The sequence below is a fragment of the Tenrec ecaudatus genome, chromosome 1, assembly GCF_050624435.1.
Source record: "Tenrec ecaudatus isolate mTenEca1 chromosome 1, mTenEca1.hap1, whole genome shotgun sequence".
Taxonomy (NCBI): domain Eukaryota; kingdom Metazoa; phylum Chordata; class Mammalia; order Afrosoricida; family Tenrecidae; genus Tenrec; species Tenrec ecaudatus.
In genome coordinates, this window is record NC_134530.1 from 147,378,916 (window position 1) to 147,399,954 (window position 21,039).

The 21,039-nt window shown below is 55.2% G+C and overlaps 2 protein-coding genes across 3 annotated transcripts in view; one reads left to right on the plus strand and one right to left on the minus strand.

Moving 5' to 3' along the window:
* Nucleotides 1-1,923: 1,923 nt before the first annotated feature.
* Nucleotides 1,924-19,909, plus strand: WNT2B (Wnt family member 2B). The gene is made up of 5 exons (XM_075559439.1): nt 1,924-2,447; nt 8,570-8,790; nt 9,617-9,894; nt 10,520-10,784; nt 14,160-19,909. The coding sequence occupies exons 1-5, from the start codon at nt 2,278-2,280 to the stop codon at nt 14,387-14,389; spliced, it is 1,164 nt and encodes a 387-aa protein (XP_075415554.1). The 5' UTR covers nt 1,924-2,277; the 3' UTR covers nt 14,390-19,909.
* The window catches only part of ST7L (suppression of tumorigenicity 7 like), a 163,199-nt gene continuing 157,507 nt past the window's right edge, over nt 15,348-21,039 (minus strand). The window contains exon 15 of one of the 2 annotated variants that reach the window (XM_075559431.1): nt 15,348-16,867. In XM_075559431.1, the coding sequence (XP_075415546.1) occupies nt 16,805-16,867 (63 nt within the window). In that variant the 3' untranslated portion in view covers nt 15,348-16,804. The remainder of the gene's footprint in view (nt 16,868-21,039) is intronic. The other variant, XM_075559425.1, reaches the window with a different exon arrangement.

The window sequence follows — 21,039 nt, forward strand, 5'->3', positions numbered from 1 at the left end:
TTGAAGAAAGGGTCTCAGGCTAGCAATGAGCCAGGACCTACTCCCTCCCACCTGCCCTCTAGGGGAAGTGCAACCGCAGGGTCTGTTTCTTTCTAAAGAAATCCCAGGTCTACTTTGAACCCCCCTGTCCCAGACTGAGAGAGGAATGAGTGAAGACGTCAGCTGGCTGGCTGGGAGAGATGTGGCCCGAGGTCCTGTGGCCAGCATTCTGACCCTGGTTTGGTTTCTGTATCCCCCACAAGATACATGTCTTCTCCCCTCTCACCTGTCAGCTCCTCCCTCCTCCCTAGCCCACTCTGCTCCAGGAGGCTGCCCTCCCGCCCTGCTTGCTGACCTTGGTGCACAGCCCACCGGTCTGAGAGTCAGCTGGCTCTTGCCCTGCTTCTGAAGAAGCCCTTCCCCAAAGATCTGCATAGCTCACTCCCTCACCTCCTGATCTACCTTTGAAAGTCATCCTACTGTGACCGGACTCTGAGACCATGTTTTTTAGCTGTGACCCGTTCCTTTTACTTTTTTGTTCTGTGTTGCACTCCCCACCCCAAAGAACATGCACCCCACCCATGAGGAGAGAAATGGCTGGGTTTTGCTTTGTTCACTGCTGGAGCCCGGGTGCCTAGCACAGTCCAGACACAAGCCTGGGAATACACCAGTGCTTGAATCCAAGCACTCCCCACTTGCCCCGGAAAGTGGGGGGGGGAGTGGCAGGTGGGGAGGGGGGCTAAGGTCTTTCTGAACCCCTCTTTCTCTGCGATGTCTAGACGTCTGCAGCTTTGCGTGGGTGGCAGGCTGTGTCCCAATTCAGCGTCTCCAACACCCCCACCCACCTGCGCACATGCATTTGGGGCTGAGTGGGTGGGCAGGTCAGGCGCGTTAGTCCCAGGTGTATAATTTAGACCAATCTTGGGGAAGAGGCCCCAGAGACACCTGAGCATGAGGGGCTTGGTGGGAGAAACTGAGGCAGGTGAAGAGTTTGGCATCGGACCTCGCACGCACTGAGGTTCCCAAAGGAATTGTTACGCCCCAGTAAGGGCCGCTCTGGCCCAGGGGCTCTAGTGGGGTGGGTGAAGTCATTTTTGACTGACATCTCCCCGATATAGACTCACTGCGCCGCCCCCAGCCGCCTGCGGGAGGGGCCGGAGGGCGCGGCGGAGAGGAGACGAAGGGCTCCGGGCTCCCACTCTCGCGGCAGGACCCCCACCCTGGCCTCGGGTTCCGGGAAAGCCGCCCAGCTGTTTCTGATTCTTTCCCACTCGCAGCCCCGCCCCAGGGCTGGGGGAGCGCCCGCGGGAGAGCGGAGCCAAGCGGCGCCCCGGGGCGGCGAGGCGCGTCCTGGATCGCAGGTGCTGCCCCCTGGGCCGGCGAGTCCCAGGCGTCAGGCCGCGGGGAGCGGCGGCAGAGACGCGGGCGGGTCGGAGCCCGGCAATCGCGACTTTGCGGGGTGCGGGGAGGAAGCCGGGCCGCAGCGCTGGGGAGGGGGAGAGGGGGCCCGCAGCACCTGAGCCGCGCGCCCGCAGCGTCCCGGTCGGCGGCGCGGCGTCGGGAGCTAAGGAACGCTGCTCCTTGGCCCGGGCAGGTTCTGCCCATTGCACAGACGCGCAAGCATGGCGAGAGGGGCCTCGGGAGCGGAGCGGAGCCTCGGCGCGCACCGCCCGTAGGTCCGTCGCTGTGAAGCAGGGGGACGCGCCTGCAGCCCCTCGCGCGCGCCCCGCCCTCGCGCCCTCCGGGCCTGGTGGCGGGCCGAGGGCAGGGCGCTAGGACCCGGTGGCGCGGCGTCGGCGGGGACTGGGCGCCCCGGGCGCAGAAGGGCACCCCGGCGGCCGCCCGAGCAGGTGGAGCCGCGCCGAGGGGCGGAGGCGGCCGCCACACCTAGGGCGCCGCGGAGCGCCCCGGCTGGCGCGGGCGGAGCCGCCCTAGCGCCGCGCGTGGCCCGGTCCTCGGCCCCGCCCCGCCCCGTCCAATGAGAGGCCGCGGCCGGAGGGGTTGGCCGCACAGCCGGCCCGCGGCCCCACTCCGCACCGCGGAGCCCCTCACTCCGCACCCCGTGCCCGCCCGGGGCAGCGCGCCGGGGTCCCCGGGCTCGGCGTGCTGCCGTCGGCCCCGGCCACCGCTCCTTGCGCCCGGGCTCCTGCACGCCAAGTCCCCGTAGGGCATAGGTCCCTAGCTGCTGGTGAGCCCCATGGCCTCCCAGGGGGGTGAGGTAGGGACAGACTGAACATCCCCCCCCAGTCCACGCCCCACCCCACCCGGGCCGCGCGGCGGGAGAGTCTCTGGGGAGCTATGCTGAGGCCGGGGGATGCGGAGGAAGCCGCGCAGCTCCCGCTAAGGCGGACCCGCGCCCCAGTCCCCGCGCCCCCCGACGGCTGCAGGGCTCCGGCCCGCCTGGGTCTCGCCTGCCTGCTACTGCTACTGCTGGTGACACTACCGGCGCCCGTCGACACGTCCTGGTGGTGAGTGGGGCTCTCTCGGGGCCGGGCGGGGCCGGCATCTTGGGCGAGCTGTCAGCTCCAGGGACCCTGCTGGACCATCTCCGAAGTCACAGTCATGGGCGGGGTGCAAGAGCCCCGCAGTTTACACGGACGAATTCCCGAGGGCGCGGCACCTTTCCCTCCCGGTGAGAAGACACCAGACGCCGCCGGACGTTTGGCCCAAGGACGCCCCGCGGTCCGGGCCCCCCCAGACTCTCCCCTATGCGGTGCACTAGATCCCCGGCCTCATCTTCGCTCAGGCCCTTTAAGACAAAAACTATCCTCCAGGTTTTTCTTCGGAGTGGGGTGGGGGTTCCAGGAGCCTGTGCTGTCGCCCTTCTGGGGCCTGCAGTGGGTATTTCACTAGGCCCGGGATCGCTTTAGGTCGCCCCCAGAAGGTGGAGAAAAGGGGCCAGCTACCCCACCCTGACGGCTGAAGGCACTGATGACGCTCCACCCAGCGCCTTAGAAATTGAATCAAGGCAAAGAACGACCCCGTTGACACACGATTACAATGAAAACAAACAAAACACTAGGGTTTGGCTTTGTCTCCAGTCGTGGCTTTGAGGATGTCACTCCGCACTTCGTCTTCTTCCCAATCTTTCTTTCGGAGTCCCCGAGCGAGCGAGGGCGGTGCTAAATTAAGAGACCCTCTCCTCACAGGTCTCGCAGGCCTTAGGTCTCAGCCCATCACAAGGGACCAGATGTGGCAAAGGCGCTGAGAAGCCACTGGATGGCTGTTCTTCTGGGAACGCCCCCATCCCCACCCCCCACCCCGTATTCCCCCAATCTTGGAGGGTGCTCTGGTCTTGTCTCCTACCCACCCGACCTTTCCTGATAGGGGTGGTCGGTGGGGGTGGGGGAATGGACTGGGGAGACTAGTCTTCTCAGTTGTCCCTTTAGGACCAGCCTGTCGCCCCTCTATCCACAGAGTGCATGGCGGCGACCTCCCCCTCCTCCAAATCGCTTTCCCTGCCCTGCTAGCTCCTCACACCTCGCACTGGGGTCCATTCTCCACCCCACCCCTGCCCCCTGCGGGGTTTCCTCTGGACTTGGAATCTTGGCTGGAGGGTAAGGGGTAGCTGGCTGAGGGGCTTGGGCTGCAGATCCCTATCATTTCAAGATGTGCCTTGCTCCATCCCCCACCCCACCCCCATTTTTCCTGTTTCAGAAAAAAAAACATCTCTCCTTGGGATCTTTTTTCTCTCTGCAACGTTGGGGAAGGCAAGGAAGGGGTCCTGCGTGGGGAGGAAGCAGGGAAGCTCATATCTTACATCTGACTGGAAGCATTCCTTTAGAAAGGGACAGGGAAGAAGGGGGGCCAGGAGAAAAGCCTCTCCAAGTTCAAGCCACTCTTTGCCTTGGAGGGCTGCTGGTTGGCTGAAAATACGCATCTTCAGGGCCCTGGCGCTAGGACAGTGGGTCTGCTGTTGGGGACTGTGGCCTTAGCAGCTGTCTTAAGGCATCAGTTTCCCTCTGGTAAAGACCTCACTGGGGTTCCTCCTCCTTCTCCCACACGTGGTTCATTTCAAGATATGGGGGAGAGTCCTGGGTGGAAGAACTGGGGAGAGGAGTGAGGCGGGGGTGACACGGAGGGTCCGAGCTGCCCCTGTGGAGTGGAGGGAGGCAGCAGCAGGGCCCTCATGGCATGAGGAGTGATCGCAGAGGTCACTTCTGCCTCCTAGCTCCACACCTGTCATAGCAACCTGCTCACTGCTAATCAGCCCAAGAGGCCAGCACTCCTGGGACAGGATGGAAAACTGCCTTGTAAAAAGCAGCTTCCGCCTCCAGGGTGGCTCTTCTGTCCTCTCTCCTCTCTCTCTCCCCTTCCCCACCTCTGGGGGGGGGGGCGGGGGGGGGACAGTAAGATGCTCTCTGTGCAGTCTCTGGAGGAGATGCCTGTTGGCTTTGTGTGGGCGGGCGTCTACCAGGGCGCAGGAAGGCATCACTACCCCCAGCTAATCAGTGGGACACCTTCCCCTCAGTCTTGGCTCTCGGCCCCACTCTTACTGGATGAGGAAACCCAGGGATTGAGGGCTCCTGCCCTGGCACAGGGACCCACAGGAGAGAGGGGCACAGAACTGGGTAGTAATGAATACATTGCCATTATCAGAGACAGCTGCTATCCAATGAACTCTCCCATGACTTAGAAGCATCTGATGGCATCTGGTTTGAATGTGAGGCTGTCCTAAGCACCTGGGGGCAGCATCGCTTCAATCACTGAAGTAAACCCAGTGAAGTGAAAAACTCACTGCCGTCCAGTGATGCCGACTCACAGTGACCGCACAGGGCAGGGTAGGACTGCCCCCTGTGAGTCTCAGAGGCTGTAGCTGTTTACGGACATAAAAAGCCCCATTTTTCTCCAGAGGAGTGCCTGCTGGTTTCAAACTGCTGACCTTGAGGATCACAACCCAACTTGTAACCCATCTGCTGCTGGCATTCCCCAGCCCAGAGCAGTAGGTACTGAAGTAGATCCCATTTCACAAATGAAGGAAGTGAGGCATGGGAGGGGAGTGGTAAGAACCTGGCCTGAGGTCACGGGATCATGAAGCCAGTCAGTCTTCTAGCTAACCCTGGTCTCACCTGTTTCCTCCCTCTTGCCCCTGGAATTAGAAAGGACCTTGGACTTAGGAGTCAGAGGGCCTTGGCTCTTCCGGGCTGTTTCCAATCAGCCCCCAATGGACACAGCTGGGTGTCCTGGAGGACATTTTGACTTTCTCCAACCCCAACTGATGCTTCTGTAAAGTGAAGATCTCATAGGATTTTTGTGCAGAAAAGTGGTGAACTGTACAGATGCTGCTGAATCAGGAGAAGCTCCAGGGAGGGGAAATTTCATCCCTGGTTCCGAGACCTCTGTGCTGGGCTGAACCATGTCCACTAAACCAAACACTGCCATCGAGTCCATTCCGACTCAGACCCTCTAGGACAGGGTTAGAACTGCCCCTGTGGGTTTCCGAGGTCTGTAGCTCCTTACGGGAGTAGAAAGTCCCCAGAAAGCCTGGGAAGACCGAATCTGACTTCATTAAAACACAAAACCAGCCTCATTCGGTTCCTCTCCCTGCTGATACACTGTGTCCACTTACAGCTTACCAGGATCTCCAGGCGATGATTAGGCATGCAGCACCTAGGGCGTTTTGTTAAATTATAAATTCTGATTCAGTATATCTGGGGTGGAAAAGCAAATTTTCAGCAGGGAGTGAGACCAGAATGAACTGGTTTGGAGCCCTGCATAAAAAACTCCCAAATAGGCTGGCAGTGTCAACAAGGAGTCAAGTTGTAAGGGAAGTTTATGGTTGGTGGTGTGTAGTGGGTTATTCGCTGAGCTGCTACCACAAGACCAGCAGTTTGAATCCACCAGCATTGCTCAGGAGAAAGATGCAGTTTTCTATGTCCATAAAATGTTCCAGTCTCGGAAAATCGCAGGGCAGTTCTCCCCTGTCCTGCAGGGTTGCTTTGAGTCCGAATGGCCCTGAGAAAGGAGGGACAGGGGAGGGGGAGGAGTTGTGGGTGAATCAACATGGTCTTTGATGATCTACACTGTGTATGCATGTCCTAGGTCCTGAAGGTGTTATGGAGAACAAGAATAAAACAGCCCCAAATTCCCCTAGTCATGGGGCAGTGTGGCTGAATCACCTGACTAAAATTCTAATTCGGATTCTAGAGGCCTGGGGTGGCACCCTGAGGCTCTATATTTCTAGTGACTTCCCCGGTGATGGCTGGCACTCTGGGAACTGCACTTGGAATATCAAGAGAGTCGTCGAGTATCTGTCACTTTGTCCAAGGAAAGGATGGGAATGGGTCCAAAGCTGGTGAAGAGAGCATTCTGGGGCAGGAGGCAAGGCGGCCAAGCTGGGGGTGCCCTGACATCCCTATGCCCTTTACAGCTTGCTGGCTCTGTGCTTGCCACAGGGCAGGCAGGCAGGCAGGCATGTGTTGAATTGAGAGGGGGTGGGTTGCCCCCACACTGACTACAAGGGGCTGCCACACCCAGCCTCTTAAAGCAACTACTTAGCAGGGCAAGGGTGGTCGTAAGGCACTGGATTGTCTCCTCATCTTAGCTTCACAGATGTTCCCACGCTCAGTAAGGATGTAACAAGGACTAATGTGGGCTGCAGCAGAGTGGATTGAAGTCAGACCACAGGAAGAACTTTTTGGCCAGAATTTGGCTTGCCCTACTCCAGACTGTCTCAAGAGGGCTGAGTTATTGGTCTCCTGTTCCCATCCACCACTATCACACACACACCCCACCCCTGCTTCCCAAGCCCCAGTAAAAACAACAAACACCCATTGCCTTAGACAGTGCTGGGGCTGAGCTGGGGAAACAGTGCGGTGGGAGACAGGGAAGGGCTCGCACTCCAATGGTCTCCATTCTCCAAACAAAGCACCGTGGGGCAGGGGGGCGGAACCCCAGGCTGTGCGTCAGGCAGCCCTTTCCAGGCTGCCCGGCCCAGCCAGGGTGTTTATTTTGTTTGTTCCTGGAAGCTGTGGCCCTGATGGACAGTGCTGGGGACGCTGATTCCATGGGATTTTCTCCCCCTCCCCCGGGACAGATGGGCCCCATCAGCCCTGCTGCGTGCTGAAGAGGCAAGCATCAGCCCTCCTTGTGTTTGTTTGAGTGGGTGTCACCAGCGGTGACCGGGCCCTGTGGGTAAGGGCCGGCTGTGGGAATGTGGGGGTGGGGGGTGGGGGTGCATGGGGCCCCAGGGCAGTGTCTGGCTTCCCCCTCCTTTCACTGACGAGCCCCACTTTGCCTCACCCACTTCTAGGCCCACTTGGGGGCCATCCCCAAACCATAGACTCATTCATAGCTCTGATCAAACCTTTTCCATCTGCTACAGCAACTGCCCTTCCGGGCCCCCACTTGCTCAGAAGAGGGGTGGAGGCTGTCCTGGGCTGTGCTATGCTCTGGGCCGGAGAACAGAGAGCTCCCCTGGGCCCAGGAAGAGACTCGGCTTGGACAGCTGGCCAGGGAGGGAGGGTGGGGCTGGGCTTTTGAGCTGGAAGTAGGTGACTGGGCCAGATCTTCTTTGGTGACCTCACAAGAACTTGCTTTCTCCCCAGAATTTTCTTCCCGAGGTTGTGGTGGACAGGCCAGAGTGATGGCAAGTGTCTTGAGAATTCGAGGCTGATGCTAACAACCTGCCTGTCTTTCCATGGCCTGCCCCAACACACACTTTCACTGGGCAGGTCAGAAACTGGTGTTTGGGGGCAGTTGCCCACGGCCTTCCCCTGGCCATTGGCTTCCCGCTGGAAACCGCGCTCTGTCCCTGGCAGGGTCTTATGGGACAGTGTGTCCTATCGGTTGAAGTTGCCTCACTATTCAGTGCCTTCGATTCGGTTCCAACTGATAATGACCCTCTGCACAAGGGAACAAAGCACGGCCTGGTCCTGTGCCTTCTTCCCAGCAGCTTTGTTTCAGCCTGTCCTCGCAGGATGCTGCTCATAAATCCATGGGGCTTAGAAAAAAGTCTCAGGGGCCTGGACACATGGGTATGGGGCAGAGAAGGAAGGCGGGGTCTTCTTCCCCAGACCTCAGGAGTAGGAATGAGGGGTCTTAGCGGCCTGAGTCACACTGGGGTTGTAAACGTGTCTTCAAATTGCTCACGAGGTCTCTGCACTGGTCCCTCCCTGCCTCGGCCCCCTCCCCTGCCCCAAACCATGTCTTCATGGACTGACCACGCAGGACATGCCATCGCCTGGCCTCAGTGTAAGAGTGGTGGCCCAGACCCTCATTTTCTTCGCTTATTTTTCCATGAGGCCCTTAATGTTTATTAAGCAAACAGGCAGCGGATTTGAGTGACATGCCCACAGCTTCTGCGGGTATGCTGCATGCCTGGCCTGCGTCCTGGGAGTGTGTGTCACTTTGACTCTGAGCCAGAGACCTGGTGATGGCGGCAGACCACTCAATGACCATCTCTGCAGCTGCATAGCTATTTCACCAGAGCTTGTGGGGAATGGTTCTACCCAGCAGCCCCAAGGAGTATGTGTGTGTGGGGGGGGGGGGTAAATGGAGTCACAGTGGGTCTAGAAATCAGGCTTTCCCCTGGCTGATGCTGAAAGAAGGCCCAGTGATCTGATCTGACAGGGCCATCTCATCCTTGCAGGTACATCGGGGCACTGGGAGCCCGAGTGATCTGTGACAATATCCCAGGTCTGGTGAGCCGACAGCGGCAGCTGTGCCAGCGTTACCCAGACATCATGCGCTCAGTGGGCGAGGGTGCCCGCGAATGGATCCGGGAGTGCCAGCACCAGTTCCGCCACCACCGATGGAACTGCTCCACGCTGGACCGCGATCACACAGTCTTTGGACGGGTCATGCTCAGAAGTAGGGGCTTCTTCCAGGCGCCCGGGATCCTGGCCTCTTTATGCTTGGGGGCTTGGGCTGGGGGCTGGGGAGGGCTGGCAGGATGCGTGCGCGCGCACACGGGCAACTTCATACCTAGGGAACCAACAGTGGGCTAGAGGCCACAAAACAGCTGAGAGAGGCATGTGGGCAGGGCGAGTGGCACACAGGCAAGGCTGGCTCTAGCGCCTGTCTGCCTCCCTCCCCTGCCTCTGCATACCATGAGGCTGCGCACTAGGAATGCATGTTCCTCCCTGACCCCACCATCACCACCCTCACCCCAACACTCCAGTAATGGGAACAAGGGATAAACAGAAAGGTGATATGTAAATATTTGGAGCATCAATGGCCTGGCCCCAGCTCAGCAGACAGTAAGCTAAGGGAAGAGGGATAGCTGGGCATCCGGGCCAGGATTCATCAGTTCCAGGAGCAGGAGGGCTGACCTGGGCTGGGGCCCTGCACTGGGAACTGTCCAGCAGAGAGTGGGTCTGAAAAGGCCTGAAATGCGGCCTGTGGGGGTTTGGCTGAGCCAGAGTTGGCCCTGGGACACAGGGGGTGGGGGTGAGGGGTGGAATGGACCCAGGAGTTTGGTAAGGAAGAAGCTGACGGGTCAGCCTGAGAGGTCAGACGTAACAGAAGTAGAGCGGACCAGCGAGGGCGGAGGGGGAGAGGCCTGGTCCCCTTAGTGCTGGGAGGCACTGTAAGTAAAGAGGTGGCTCAAGGGGGAGATAGGAGGTTGTGTGGGCTGAAGAAGGGGCCACGCACAGGCCTCTTCCTGAAGCGCAGCTGTCTCTCCCTGTTCATCCAGGCAGCCGGGAGGCAGCATTTGTGTACGCCATCTCATCAGCTGGGGTGGTCCACGCCATCACCCGGGCCTGCAGCCAGGGAGAACTGAGTGTGTGCAGCTGTGACCCCTACACCCGTGGCCGGCACCGTGACCAACGTGGGGACTTTGACTGGGGTGGCTGCAGTGACAACATCCACTATGGTGTCCGCTTTGCGAAGGCCTTTGTGGATGCCAAGGAGAAGAGGCTTAAGGATGCCCGGGCCCTGATGAACTTACATAACAACCGCTGTGGCCGCACGGTCAGTACTCACGTCGGTGTGCACACACTCACGTTTTACCAGGGGTCTGGGTGTGTGGCCGTGAATTCAATGCGGATGGATGGCGGAAGAGCTGGGAGCATCTGGAACGCTTCCAAAAGCCCCAGTGTGGGCTGGACAGGGTATGAAACACAAGGTGGCTTGGGCGGGCAGAGGTTCAACAGGTGCAGCGCCTGCATAGACACGCAGGAGGAGGTGCTAAGGAAAAGAGCTCTCCGCCAAGACTGAGGAGGGCCCCAGTTTCTTCTAGTCAGTTCACTGGCACTGGAGAAGCACCGAGAGGCCTGGTGCTAAGCTGGAATGGGCACACTACACAGCAAGCATGGTGCCCGCTGTTCTCCGAGGATGGGTCGCAAACACAGGGAGAGACCTTGAGCAGCATCCTGTGGCCTTGACGTTCAGACAGGATGCTGAAAAAGGGAAAGCAGGGCTGTCCAGGCAGGTTTCTGGAGGAAGAGGTTCTGGAACATGAGCAGAGCTGGTGGGGTCTGACAGGCCAGGGACCAAGCACCTGCGGTCAGCCAGAGCCATGTCAGGCCGACTTCAGAGCAGCCGGGCAGTCGCCTTCACGCTGACTGGCTGCCTCTCCATGTCCCCCCACCCGCAGGCTGTGCGCAGGTTCCTGAAGCTGGAGTGTAAGTGTCACGGGGTCAGTGGCTCCTGTACACTGCGAACCTGCTGGCGCGCCCTCTCAGACTTCCGCCGCACCGGGGATTACCTGCGGCGGCGCTATGATGGGGCAGTGCAGGTGACGGCCACCCAGGATGGTGCCAACTTCACAGCAGCCCGCCAGGGCTACCAGCGTGCCACCCGCACTGACCTTGTCTACTTTGACAACTCCCCTGACTACTGTGTCTTGGACAAGACTGCAGGTGAGTCAGGAGAGCATGCAGGGACAGGGAGCCCAGCCCTTCGTGCAGCCCCCATGGCTCTTCGTGGTCTATTCAGTCAGGCGTTGGGAGAGGGGATGGAATGAGAAGAAACAGGTCCTGATGTGGCAATCTGTCTCTCAGTCTGCCGGGCCCAGTGCTGCCTGAGCAGCAAGGAGCAGTCATTCAGCTCCTTGAGGCAGTACAGTGGCAATCCTTTCTGTCCCCAACACCACCTGGAATATAGCAGTCATTATTCAGTGAGTGTCGTCCTAAGCAGCCGGCTCTTTACAATGGAGCTTTAAAAGTGAGAGGTAGGTAACAGGTAGACCAATAGAAGGGGAGGAAATCCCTAGAGCCTGGGAAATCAACACAAGTTTATTTGGCAATGTGGAATTAACGTTGCTCCTTCAAGTGGGGGTTATGTGGCTAGCAGTGTGGTCTGTGGGGAAGTACATGATCTATTCCAGGAGGAGAAAGCCACTCAGTGGGACTGGATGAGGGTGAGGTAAGGGTGATTTGAGCGAGAGAGATGGGTTGGGACAGACCGGCAACAACCTCAGAAAGGCCCTGCCTACTGACTTGCCACAAGAGTCTGAAATGGGACTTGGGAAAGCAAAGGAGAAGGGATCCTCCTATCCAAGGCCAACCAATGGAAGAGTAGAGCCAATGGTCCCTTTCCCTCTCTGCATATTGATGGGGGCATTCCTGGGGATGCTGGAAGGTGACCTGGTATTCTCCTGAAGGTTCAGGCATCCCCTCCTGACCCAGAGTTCGGGTTCAGACATGCTAAACTAGAAATGCTTTCCCTGGTTCCTGTCTTTGGGCTCAGACTCAGCAGCTGGGTTGGGTGAGGGGAATCTAGACGCCCCAGCTGCCTGCTGTACTTTTTTCCCCCCATCCCTGTCATTCCTGGAGAGGAAAACTGCTTGGAGCAAAACTGGGCTCAGAAATAGGTTGGGGCTCCACCCAGTAACAAAGTCGTTTGTGTACTTTGCAGGGTGTGAGGAGTATAAAGTTTGGGGGGTGGCGGGGACTTTCAGAATCTACTAGTAATTTCCTGCCAAGTGGTGTAATTCCCTAACACCTGAGGTGCTAGCTGGTGCGAAAGCCCAGACCAAATGCATTGCCCTTGCCTGGATCCCGATGCAGTGACCCTACAGAACAAGAGTTGAACTGCTCCTAGCCGACTGCCTCATCTTTCTTCCATGTAGCGGTTGCAGGGTTTGAACTGCCAACCTTTCTGTCAACCGCCGAGTGCTTGTCCCACATTTAGCCTATGAGGCTAAAACACTCCAGAGAAGGAACTTTGGACTTAGAAGGGAAGAAGCATCGTGTTTGAGTTTTTCTCACAAATCCAAAGGAGAGCCTGAAACTCAAAGGGGGCAAATATCCTCAGGAGGAAGTGTGGAGCCAGAAATTCCCTCCACCACGACACTGTCCAGTTGAACCGTCTGCGATGATAAAAATGTGATCTATGCTATAACCACTAGTCGTATGTGAGTATTGATTACTTGAAATCTGGCTAGCGTAAGTAAAGAACTAGATTTTACTTTACAATTCCCTTTATCTGACTCTCATATGCTACTGGCTGCCCTGCTGGACAGTACAACTCCAGCGTGTCGGAGGGGTACATAGGACGTAAGCCCCGACCCTTGGAGTTATGGGAATGACACATGTAACAAGCCTCGCCATCCACCAAAGAATCCTGGTGGCCCAGTGGTTGTTTGACCACTACCCTAAAGGCTGCTGGCTCCCACACTCCCAGCAGTGCTGCAGAGCGCGAGCCCTGGCAGTCTGCTTCTCTAATGGCCACAACCCGGAGGGCAGCAGAAATGGACTTGAGGGCAAGTAACAATAGTCAGCCCACACACTATTCCTCTATCATTAAAAAATTTGTATATCTCTAATATATATATCTGTTCTAATATACTAATATGTGCATTATAAAACACTCATAGTAAGTAATGAAGGTGATGAGACAATGAAGATGGAATTTCTAACATTTTCTTCCCATATCCCAGCAGTAGAGACTGCTGTTGAAATCAGTTCATTTATTCCCCTTCTTAAAACTCCTAGGCTAGTTATGCCACCCTTTCAAAATTCTGGGATCTAGGATCTGAGCAGCAACTCTTCTCATTGAACCCAGGCATAATGAGGTCCTGAGCTCTCTCTGGAAGAGGAGCAACTGCATCCCTACCCCTCAAGAGTCCCCAATATGAGGGCAAGAGCGCCAGGGAGCCCCTTTCCTTCCTTAGGGATATGCTGCCAGAAAGTCAGGCATGCTCATCTGTTCCCCTTAGTGTGTAACAGGCTACAGGGTGATGTGGCTCTCACAGTGTGGAGTTAGGAGCCATTGTGCCCATCTTTAGATGAAAAACTAAGGCCCAGAAGATTAGTTAACTTGGCCAATCACACAGCTAATAAGTGGTTGAACTAGGATTTGAACCCTGACACTCTGTCATCTGGGCCAATGCTTTGAATGACTGCAAGCTTCTCTGTTTAGTTCAACTTAACAAAATGTAAACTATGTCAGAAACACACCCGGGAGCAGAAGGAGAGTGTGGCAAGACTTCTTGGAAGAGAGAAATTATAGGTTAGGGTGTTTTGTTTTTAACTTTCTATTACGGAAGCATACAAAAGTAGAGAAACCTCACTTTAACAACGATGAACGTTTCAAGCCAGGCTACGTGTCACTTTGAACTGCCTCAGTCATGATCGATGAAGCAAAATCGGAAGTGGCCCACATTTAAAAAGGATTTTCAAATGAAGTGGAACAACAACAAGAATGCGGGGAAAGTATGAGTTTGAAGTCCTGGGATGGGAGACTCAGAAGAGGTGAAGAGAAGCCCATTCCGAAGAAGCCTAAAGCAGGAAGTGGATTGTTGCCGGGACTGTGGAGAGCGCCAGCAGCCGCCGTCTTTGAGTGGGGCACCGCTGTTTCACATTTCATTGCTATGCCCTGGTTTTCTAATGAGATGGACTGAAAGCAGTCACTTGTTCATGTCTGGTTGCCATTACTCTGGTCTCCCACCTTTGACAAAATTGGGTGACTTCTGGCTTCACTTCTTTGGCTACGAATGCACCAGGGAGAACCAGTTCACAGCCATGGTTTCCAGACACTGAAGAGGCCCTGGAGCTGTGTCTTGGCAGAGAGGCAAGAGCTGGTGGAGTCAGTGGCCTTGGGGGAGGCTAGGTAGTGGCAGGAAGAGACAAGCCTGGTGCCGAGGGCAGGGAGGATCCGGTCACCTTGGCTCGAGGGCAGGCTTTCCGGAAAAGGGATTCTTGACGGCCTTCTCCTGAAGCTGTGTGTTAGAAAGTCCAGGGACACTGATGTAGGAGGTAACTCGGTCTCATGCCCTCTCTATCCCAACCCAGGTTCCCTAGGCACTGCGGGCCGTGTCTGCAGCAAGTCATCAAAAGGGACAGACGGCTGTGAAATCATGTGCTGTGGCCGAGGCTATGACACAACGCGAGTCACCCGGGTCACCCAGTGTGAGTGCAAATTCCACTGGTGCTGTGCTGTGCGCTGCAAGGAGTGCAGGCACACGGTGGACATCCACACATGCAAGGCCCCCAAGAAGGCAGAGTGGCTGGACCAGACCTGAGCACTCGGACCCCTCCCCAGTCCCTCCACTCCAAACCAAACCTCCTGACGCCATCCAAAGCACCAGATCCCTGCATGCTCACCGTCCTCCCCCCTCAGCCCCGGGCTGCCACAGCTTCTACTGAAGGACTTGGGTGGGGGGAATCTAGAGGAACTCTGGGGGCCTGGCTGACTCCTTAACCCTGGGAATGGGTTGACAGGATGTCAGGTATCTCTGGAGGTTAGAAGGGAGAGGACAAAGTTGGGGTCTTCAGAGTGATAAGCTTTCCCAAAAGCACCTGTTTGAGGCTTAGTCCTCCTTGTCCTTGCCTGGCTTCCTGACACCTTGTGTGTGAGAGGGGAAGTAGCGAGGGGCTTTGTGTTCCTACCTGGCTGAGGGTAGGTGGGACAGAGGTGAAGCCATATGTACTTTCCCTGGAATCAGTTCTCGTAGAATGCCTCTTACCGTGAAAGGACCTCTTAGGCTGCGACGCTTGGCCTTTAGCAAGAGCTTGGGGCTGCTAGACAGCACGGGCCACCATGGACAAGTTGCATTCACATGCCCATGTTTATGAACCGTTGTGTTTTATAGGGGAAATAATTATATAACTGCACAAAAACACATTCTTTTCCAATCCTTTCCAACCTGTATCGGAGAGCACTGCCCCGTTTGCTCACTCGCTGCCTGTTCCAACACGAGGCAGCGTGCTGTGGTTCTCCAGCTGACCAGTCAGGAGAATGCCCTGGGAGGGAGGAATTTGGTAAGCTCTGGGATCTTTAGTTCTTTACTGTCCATGGGTGAGTCTGGTGACCGGCCCGGTTTGGCAAAACACTGTGGGAAAACTCTGAGGCTCTTGGAGGGTGGGAGGGGGTTCACAGGCCCACTGGAGGCACTTGTGTGCCTAGGGAGGCAAGGGGCTGGGTGGCAGGGAGTCTTTGGGAGAGGAGGCTGTGGCGCTCTAGAGGAGGAGAGCCAGGGCGTGGGGTCAAAGTGGTGAACAGCTTAGGAGGCAGCCTTTCCCTGTTTATTCAACAAATCTTTATTTAACAACTCTCCAAGTTTTTTAATGTCCACTCCACTCTGGACTCAAGTAGTGGTGGGGTTCCTTCTACCCACTGCGTATCTGGGCTTGCAGTGGTGGAGGTGGCTGGCTTAGTAAGCCAGAGGCTAGAACATAGAATCCCCCAAACCTGTATCTCTCTATCTTTGTGTGTCTTCGGCAGTGCTTAGTCTCTTACCTGCTGTCTTAAAAAGGAGCAGAGTGGTGCAAAGCTTTGTACTTATGACAGACCTGGTGGTGCCATTTCATGTTTTTTTTAATATTTTAAGCAAGCTGTCCAAATTCTGAGCCTTAGTTTTCTCATGTGTTAAATGAGAGAAAGGGCTTATCAATGCATTGAGTTTCAGTTAGGCCCAAACTCCAGTCCTAGGATCCTTCCACCTAAACCCCTAAGGCCTGGTGCAGCCTGATCTTGCCAGGCACGGTCAGCTCAGGGCGATAAGGCACTGAAGGCTGTCTGTAGATGGAGTTCTGCATATAGGCCCCACTTTCCTTTCCCTTTCCCCAGGGGTCCTCACATGTCTGTGGAGCAGCTTCACTCTGCACAGGCGGCTGGAGGATGGGGAGCTCCAGCTCTGAGCCACGGGGGCAGATTTATTTGGATGATAGGACTAATATTTGTGTAACCTGCTGAGACCTGTGTGGGAGAGTTTAAGGTGGTTTTTCTTTTGGTGAGGGGGGTTTGCTCTGATTTCACATCCATTAACACAAAATATGAGCTAGTCAGGGCTCTTGTGGGCTGTGGTGAGGGGATTCCTGTGGAGAACGGGGACTGAGTGAGTCAGGCTGGGGGAATGTCTCCCCTGCATAGTAGTGGAGTCTACTGGATAACTGATGAGCCCTTGGTAGTGTTGGGGAGGGGAGCTTGGGACGGAAAGAGAAGAGCTGCTCACATCTTGAGCTGGGATTAAGTGGAGCAGAGATTTAGGGTGGTGGGGCTCTGAGGCGCTCACTCCATCTGCACTCAAAATAGGCTTGAAAGAGGTGTTACCTTGTATACCAAGCCACTGGGAAGAGCCTCCGATGCCCGCCAGCTCCTGCTCCTATAAAACTACACAGCTCATTGAAGACACAGGCTTTCCACAGGAAGTCAGCCTGATTCGACCTGTGTTCTGTGATCGCTTCTGGGCTGTGTGGATCTCACCCCGTGGAAGGCAGTGGGCCTCTTCTGCGCCTTACACTGCTCGGCTTTTCCTTGGGCTCCCGTGCTTGCTCACAAAGACCCAAGTGTGTCCTTTAAACTGCTAAGAGAAGAGCAAGCTGTCCAGAGGGTGGGGAGCTTCCTCAGAGAGGTGGATACAGGAGAAAGGCGGTCCATCTGAGCCCACTGCAGAGGCTCTGTGGCCCCGAGAAGGAGCCATGGCCAAGCCAGTCATTTATCTTCCCAGTCCTTCACTTGCCTCTGCATTCCGATTGGCTTTAGACAACTGGCGTCCACTCTGCAATATACAAACAGAAACGAATTTATTTAGAACAAGCAACAAAACGAGAACTTTATTTGGTGCAGTCTGGGCTCTATTTAGTTCTGCTGCTACTTCTGTACGTGCCTGCTAATCTCTCCCGTTCCATAGACCCTCTACGCAATGGAGGCCTGCCCTCAGAGCCAATGCCTGTCAGCCTCTCTCCTCTCCTCCCTCTGCTCGCTGTTCATCGTGTGTTCGCACACTATTTAGGTATCATGTCCTACAGAACGTGGAGCTTAGAATCTTCTAGAGAAGGCACATAACTGAGGTGCCACAGCTTCACAGACTTCAGCTGGACAGTTCTTTAGTCAAAGTAAGGATGCCAGCTGGCTCCCAAATAGCAGCATTCATCCATGTGTGTGCTTAATGTGATGCTGGAAAAATGAAGTGGGGCCTTCCGATGAAGGAAGAGAAGCACACTTTGCTGCCCCAGTCTTGCAGAACTGACTGCTTAGTGCTCACTGCTGTGTTTCCATCTCCCCTGCTTCCCTCCCTCAGCAAGAGCACTACAAAGGGAGGCCCTTGCCAAATTCCCAGGACCATTCAAGGTATGAGTTTCTTTGTGGCTTAATGGAAGACAGATCGGCAGGCTTTCTCTCATCATCCTTCCTGAGGTTCTTATTTAAATGCCCTCAGTGGTCACAGAGCAGAAGCACATTTTAGCTGGGGAAAAGGGAGGGTGCCTGGGAGAGAGAGTTTCCCATCCCAGGGAGGCCAGGAGACCCAGCAGCCCAGCCAAATGACAGCACCAGAGAACAATGTGATGCATTCCTGGGCAGGTCGGTGGGACCCTGGGCGCCTGGGCCTTGTGGAGAGAGGTGCCAGACACAGAGCTCTCCGTAAGCAATCCTGCAGAGCCGCCCCCTGGGTGCAGAAATGAAATACGGGAGAGCTTCACATTACACCGAGACCTGGAGCTCACACCTGGTTATTGATGGCCTTGGCGGAGGCCTCTGCTCGCACCCTCCACGTGAGAACTGCCTGCTGCTTTTGAGGCTGGGGTGGGTGGGCATCTTTGAAGCAATGTGGGAAAACAAAGAGATGCTTCCTTTCCATGTGCGCCTGCATGCCTCCTTGCGATACATATAGGGTGCACACTTATGGACACATGGCCTCTCGCTGGAAACAACCATTTTAAAAAGCAGCTAGATTTCACTAACATTTGCCTTAGAAAAATCATACAAAACTGGCCCCCAAACCAAGGAACGTTATGTCATCAACATTAGGGAATGGAGAAGGCAGAGATGAAAGGAGGGCATGGAGAGAAGAGGATAGAAGGGACTTGCCCCCCCTCCAGAGTGGCTGAGAAGCCTGTACTCTGGGAGACAGGGAGGGATGTGATGGGGGCACAGGTAGAACGACCAAAGCTGCTGCTCTACAAGGCCGGACTGTGATTCCCACCACTTCCTCGGTTAGCGCTGAAGGAGCACAAGCACGGGTGTGACGGGGGCGAACGGGTTGTCACAGATGCCACACCAGACGGAGCTTGTTCCGGGACCTGCTACTCTCTCTGGGTGGGGGGCAGGCTGCAGGCACTAGCCAGTGGGGTCAGAGGTACAGAAGAGAGAATTCAGAAGCTCACTCTCCCACTCCCCATTCTGGGCTGAAATTCTCTCATCATAGGGTCTTATCTAGCTACAGGGTTGCTAAGAGTCGGCATTGACTCGATGGCAGCGAGATCCTCATTTACTTAAGATGCACTGGCCATTATGAATGCAAGAAAGGCAAACCACCTTCCCCTTTAGTACTTCTGAACTAGCTCGGCTTAAAAAAAATCAGATCTGCTCACTTCCACTTCTGTCTATGGATGGGCCAACTGGACAAAGGCATTCCTTGCCTTGACCAACGTTGCTGAAATCTAGTAACTTTGCGACCCCACTCCCCTGTAAGTGGGTCTGACCAAACAGACAGGCTAGGGTAAGGAAGACAGTTATTCTACATCATGACAACTTGTGAGGTGGGGCTTCCTGAAGAGTAACAATGATGCTTATAACAAGCACTTTGGTTTACAAACTGCCTGAAGGTTATTATGCTTCCTACTGCCCAGTGAGGGAGGGATTCTTCTCCTTTGACAGACACTATTCAGAGAGGTACAGTGATTTGTCTGGGATCTTGTGCTGACCCAGGCCTTCTGACTTCCAATCCTGTGTCCTCTTCAAAGAGCCAGGATGCCCAGTGTCAGGGAACAGAAATACAAAATATTCAAGCCCAGCAGGTGTGCTGGGACAGCCAAGAGAGAGTAACTGAACCCAATGTGCAAAAGGGACAGGCTAGGGAGGCCTTCTCTGGCCCCAGCAACAAATCCTCCTGTGCCGTCTCAGCCACCACCAGCACCATGTGATCGCTCAGCAACACTGGCTACATTAAGCTCTGGATCCTTTCTACTCTTTGTTTCCTTCAGATTTACATTAAACATTGATAATGTCACCTAGCTTTGTTTTGTTTTTTAAAGTGACATCACATGTGCCGACAGGCAGAAGAGTCATGAGAAGCTATGTGCAGAAATCATAAGGTTTAGGGCTTTTAAAGTATGTATATTACATTGCCTTTGAAGTTGCCCTCTTTCTGTTGTCAACCTTTGGGTTAGGAGAGTGAGGAACAGGGAATGAAAGTGCTAGGAATCAGTTCTCTTGTGGGGCCATCGGCCTACTTCTAGCCTAGTAAAGGTCCTGGGACCACTCGCTGAGACATGTGAGTGGTCCTGTTTCATTTCCACCCAGGCTAGAGGGAATTCCCTGCAGAGACACCAACAACTTTTCACTTGCTCCAGCACTCCAGCTGCTCCTGACCCCTCTTCCTCCAGCCCCATCCCAAACCTGGGCCTCTGCTTAGCCACAAGACAGTGAGAAAAAAACAGCTCTGAGAGGTGGTGTGTGCACGGGGAACACTTTCCTATTCAATCCTAGAATGCATTCCATTACCGACAGCATAGGCCCTACCTATCCCCCTCTGGAGCCCCGACAGGGCAGGCAGCAGGGAAGGCTGCAGGAACACCGTGTTCATCAATCACAGACCTGGGATACTACAGCTCCCTGATCGGGGCCTCGCTTGTGCTTGGGGGAAGAACACCACCTGAAAACAGTCCACCTACAGGCCAGTTTCTCCCAGACCAAACTTTCCTTTTTGGTCCATCCATCTTGGCTCTCACAGCTTCCCACCCCCACCGTCTCCGCATGTGGGCTCCAAAGTCACCATCTAAAGAATTCCATTGCTCACCTCCTGCATAGCAACATGGCCCAGGAGGCAGCACACCAGATGGAGGAGATAAAAACAGAAGGTCATGGCTTCTAGCAAGAGGCTTTTTCTTAAACTAACCCTGACTTCTGGAAAAGAGGCAGAGCAGAGAAGGACCAGTGAGCTGCTGCTGCCACTGCCCCCAGTGGCTGCACAGACCTGCTGTAAATGGGAAGGAGCAGTTCCCTTGACTTGCAGTAAACGTTCCCCTGCTCCCAGGCCTCTCTCCCAGGCCTGCTTCTCGAAAGTGGCAGCGTAGAATGCATGCATGAAGTCAAACCTAGGGGTGAAATGCTTCCAAATTGGAAGACCCTAGTCAGCAAGCTGCTACACACATGCTGAAGTGAAGGCCAAGTCCTGAACACGTGTCTTGTTTCTCTAGGAATGTAACAAGTAGTAAAGGGGAAGGGAACAGAAGGTGGACTAGAACTCTGGGGAAACTGGAAAGGCCATCAGCAGGCTTTCAGACTGTGTGCGTGCACACGTGTGTGTAACAAGCAGAGGAGGAGGAGGAGAATCATGACGTTTGTGGGTGGCAGTATGTGGAATCAACATTTACAGAGAAACAAGACAGGAAGCACTGGCTTGGAAAGTACTGAGACATCTCAGGAGAAAGGAACCAGATAGAGGAGGTGATGCTCAAGTTGGGTTTGAGAGACAAGACATGGACTGGTACGGTCAGTCTAGGGAAGGGATTCTAGATAGAAGGAACTGGTTATATGCTGAAGCTTAAGGCTACAATGTATGAGCAATGTAAAAAGCATGTCAAGCAAAGACATATATACACCACGGGATACAGAGAAACTTGAATGCTGAGATCAGGGCACAAATAAGGCAAGGTAACAGTATATGTGACTGTCCAATGGTTCAACAGTTTCCTATTAGCCATACAGAACCCTGATCTATTGCCACAA

Bases quoted from the DNA above. Each gene is read 5' to 3' on its own strand.
- WNT2B (XM_075559439.1), top strand. From the start codon at position 2,278: ATGCTGAGGCCGGGGGATGCGGAGGAAGCCGCGCAGCTCCCGCTAAGG. The intron at 9,895-10,519 runs GTCAGTACTCAC...CCCCACCCGCAG, and splicing joins ACAACCGCTGTGGCCGCACG to GCTGTGCGCAGGTTCCTGAA. The intron at 10,785-14,159 runs GTGAGTCAGGAG...ATCCCAACCCAG, and splicing joins TGTCTTGGACAAGACTGCAG to GTTCCCTAGGCACTGCGGGC.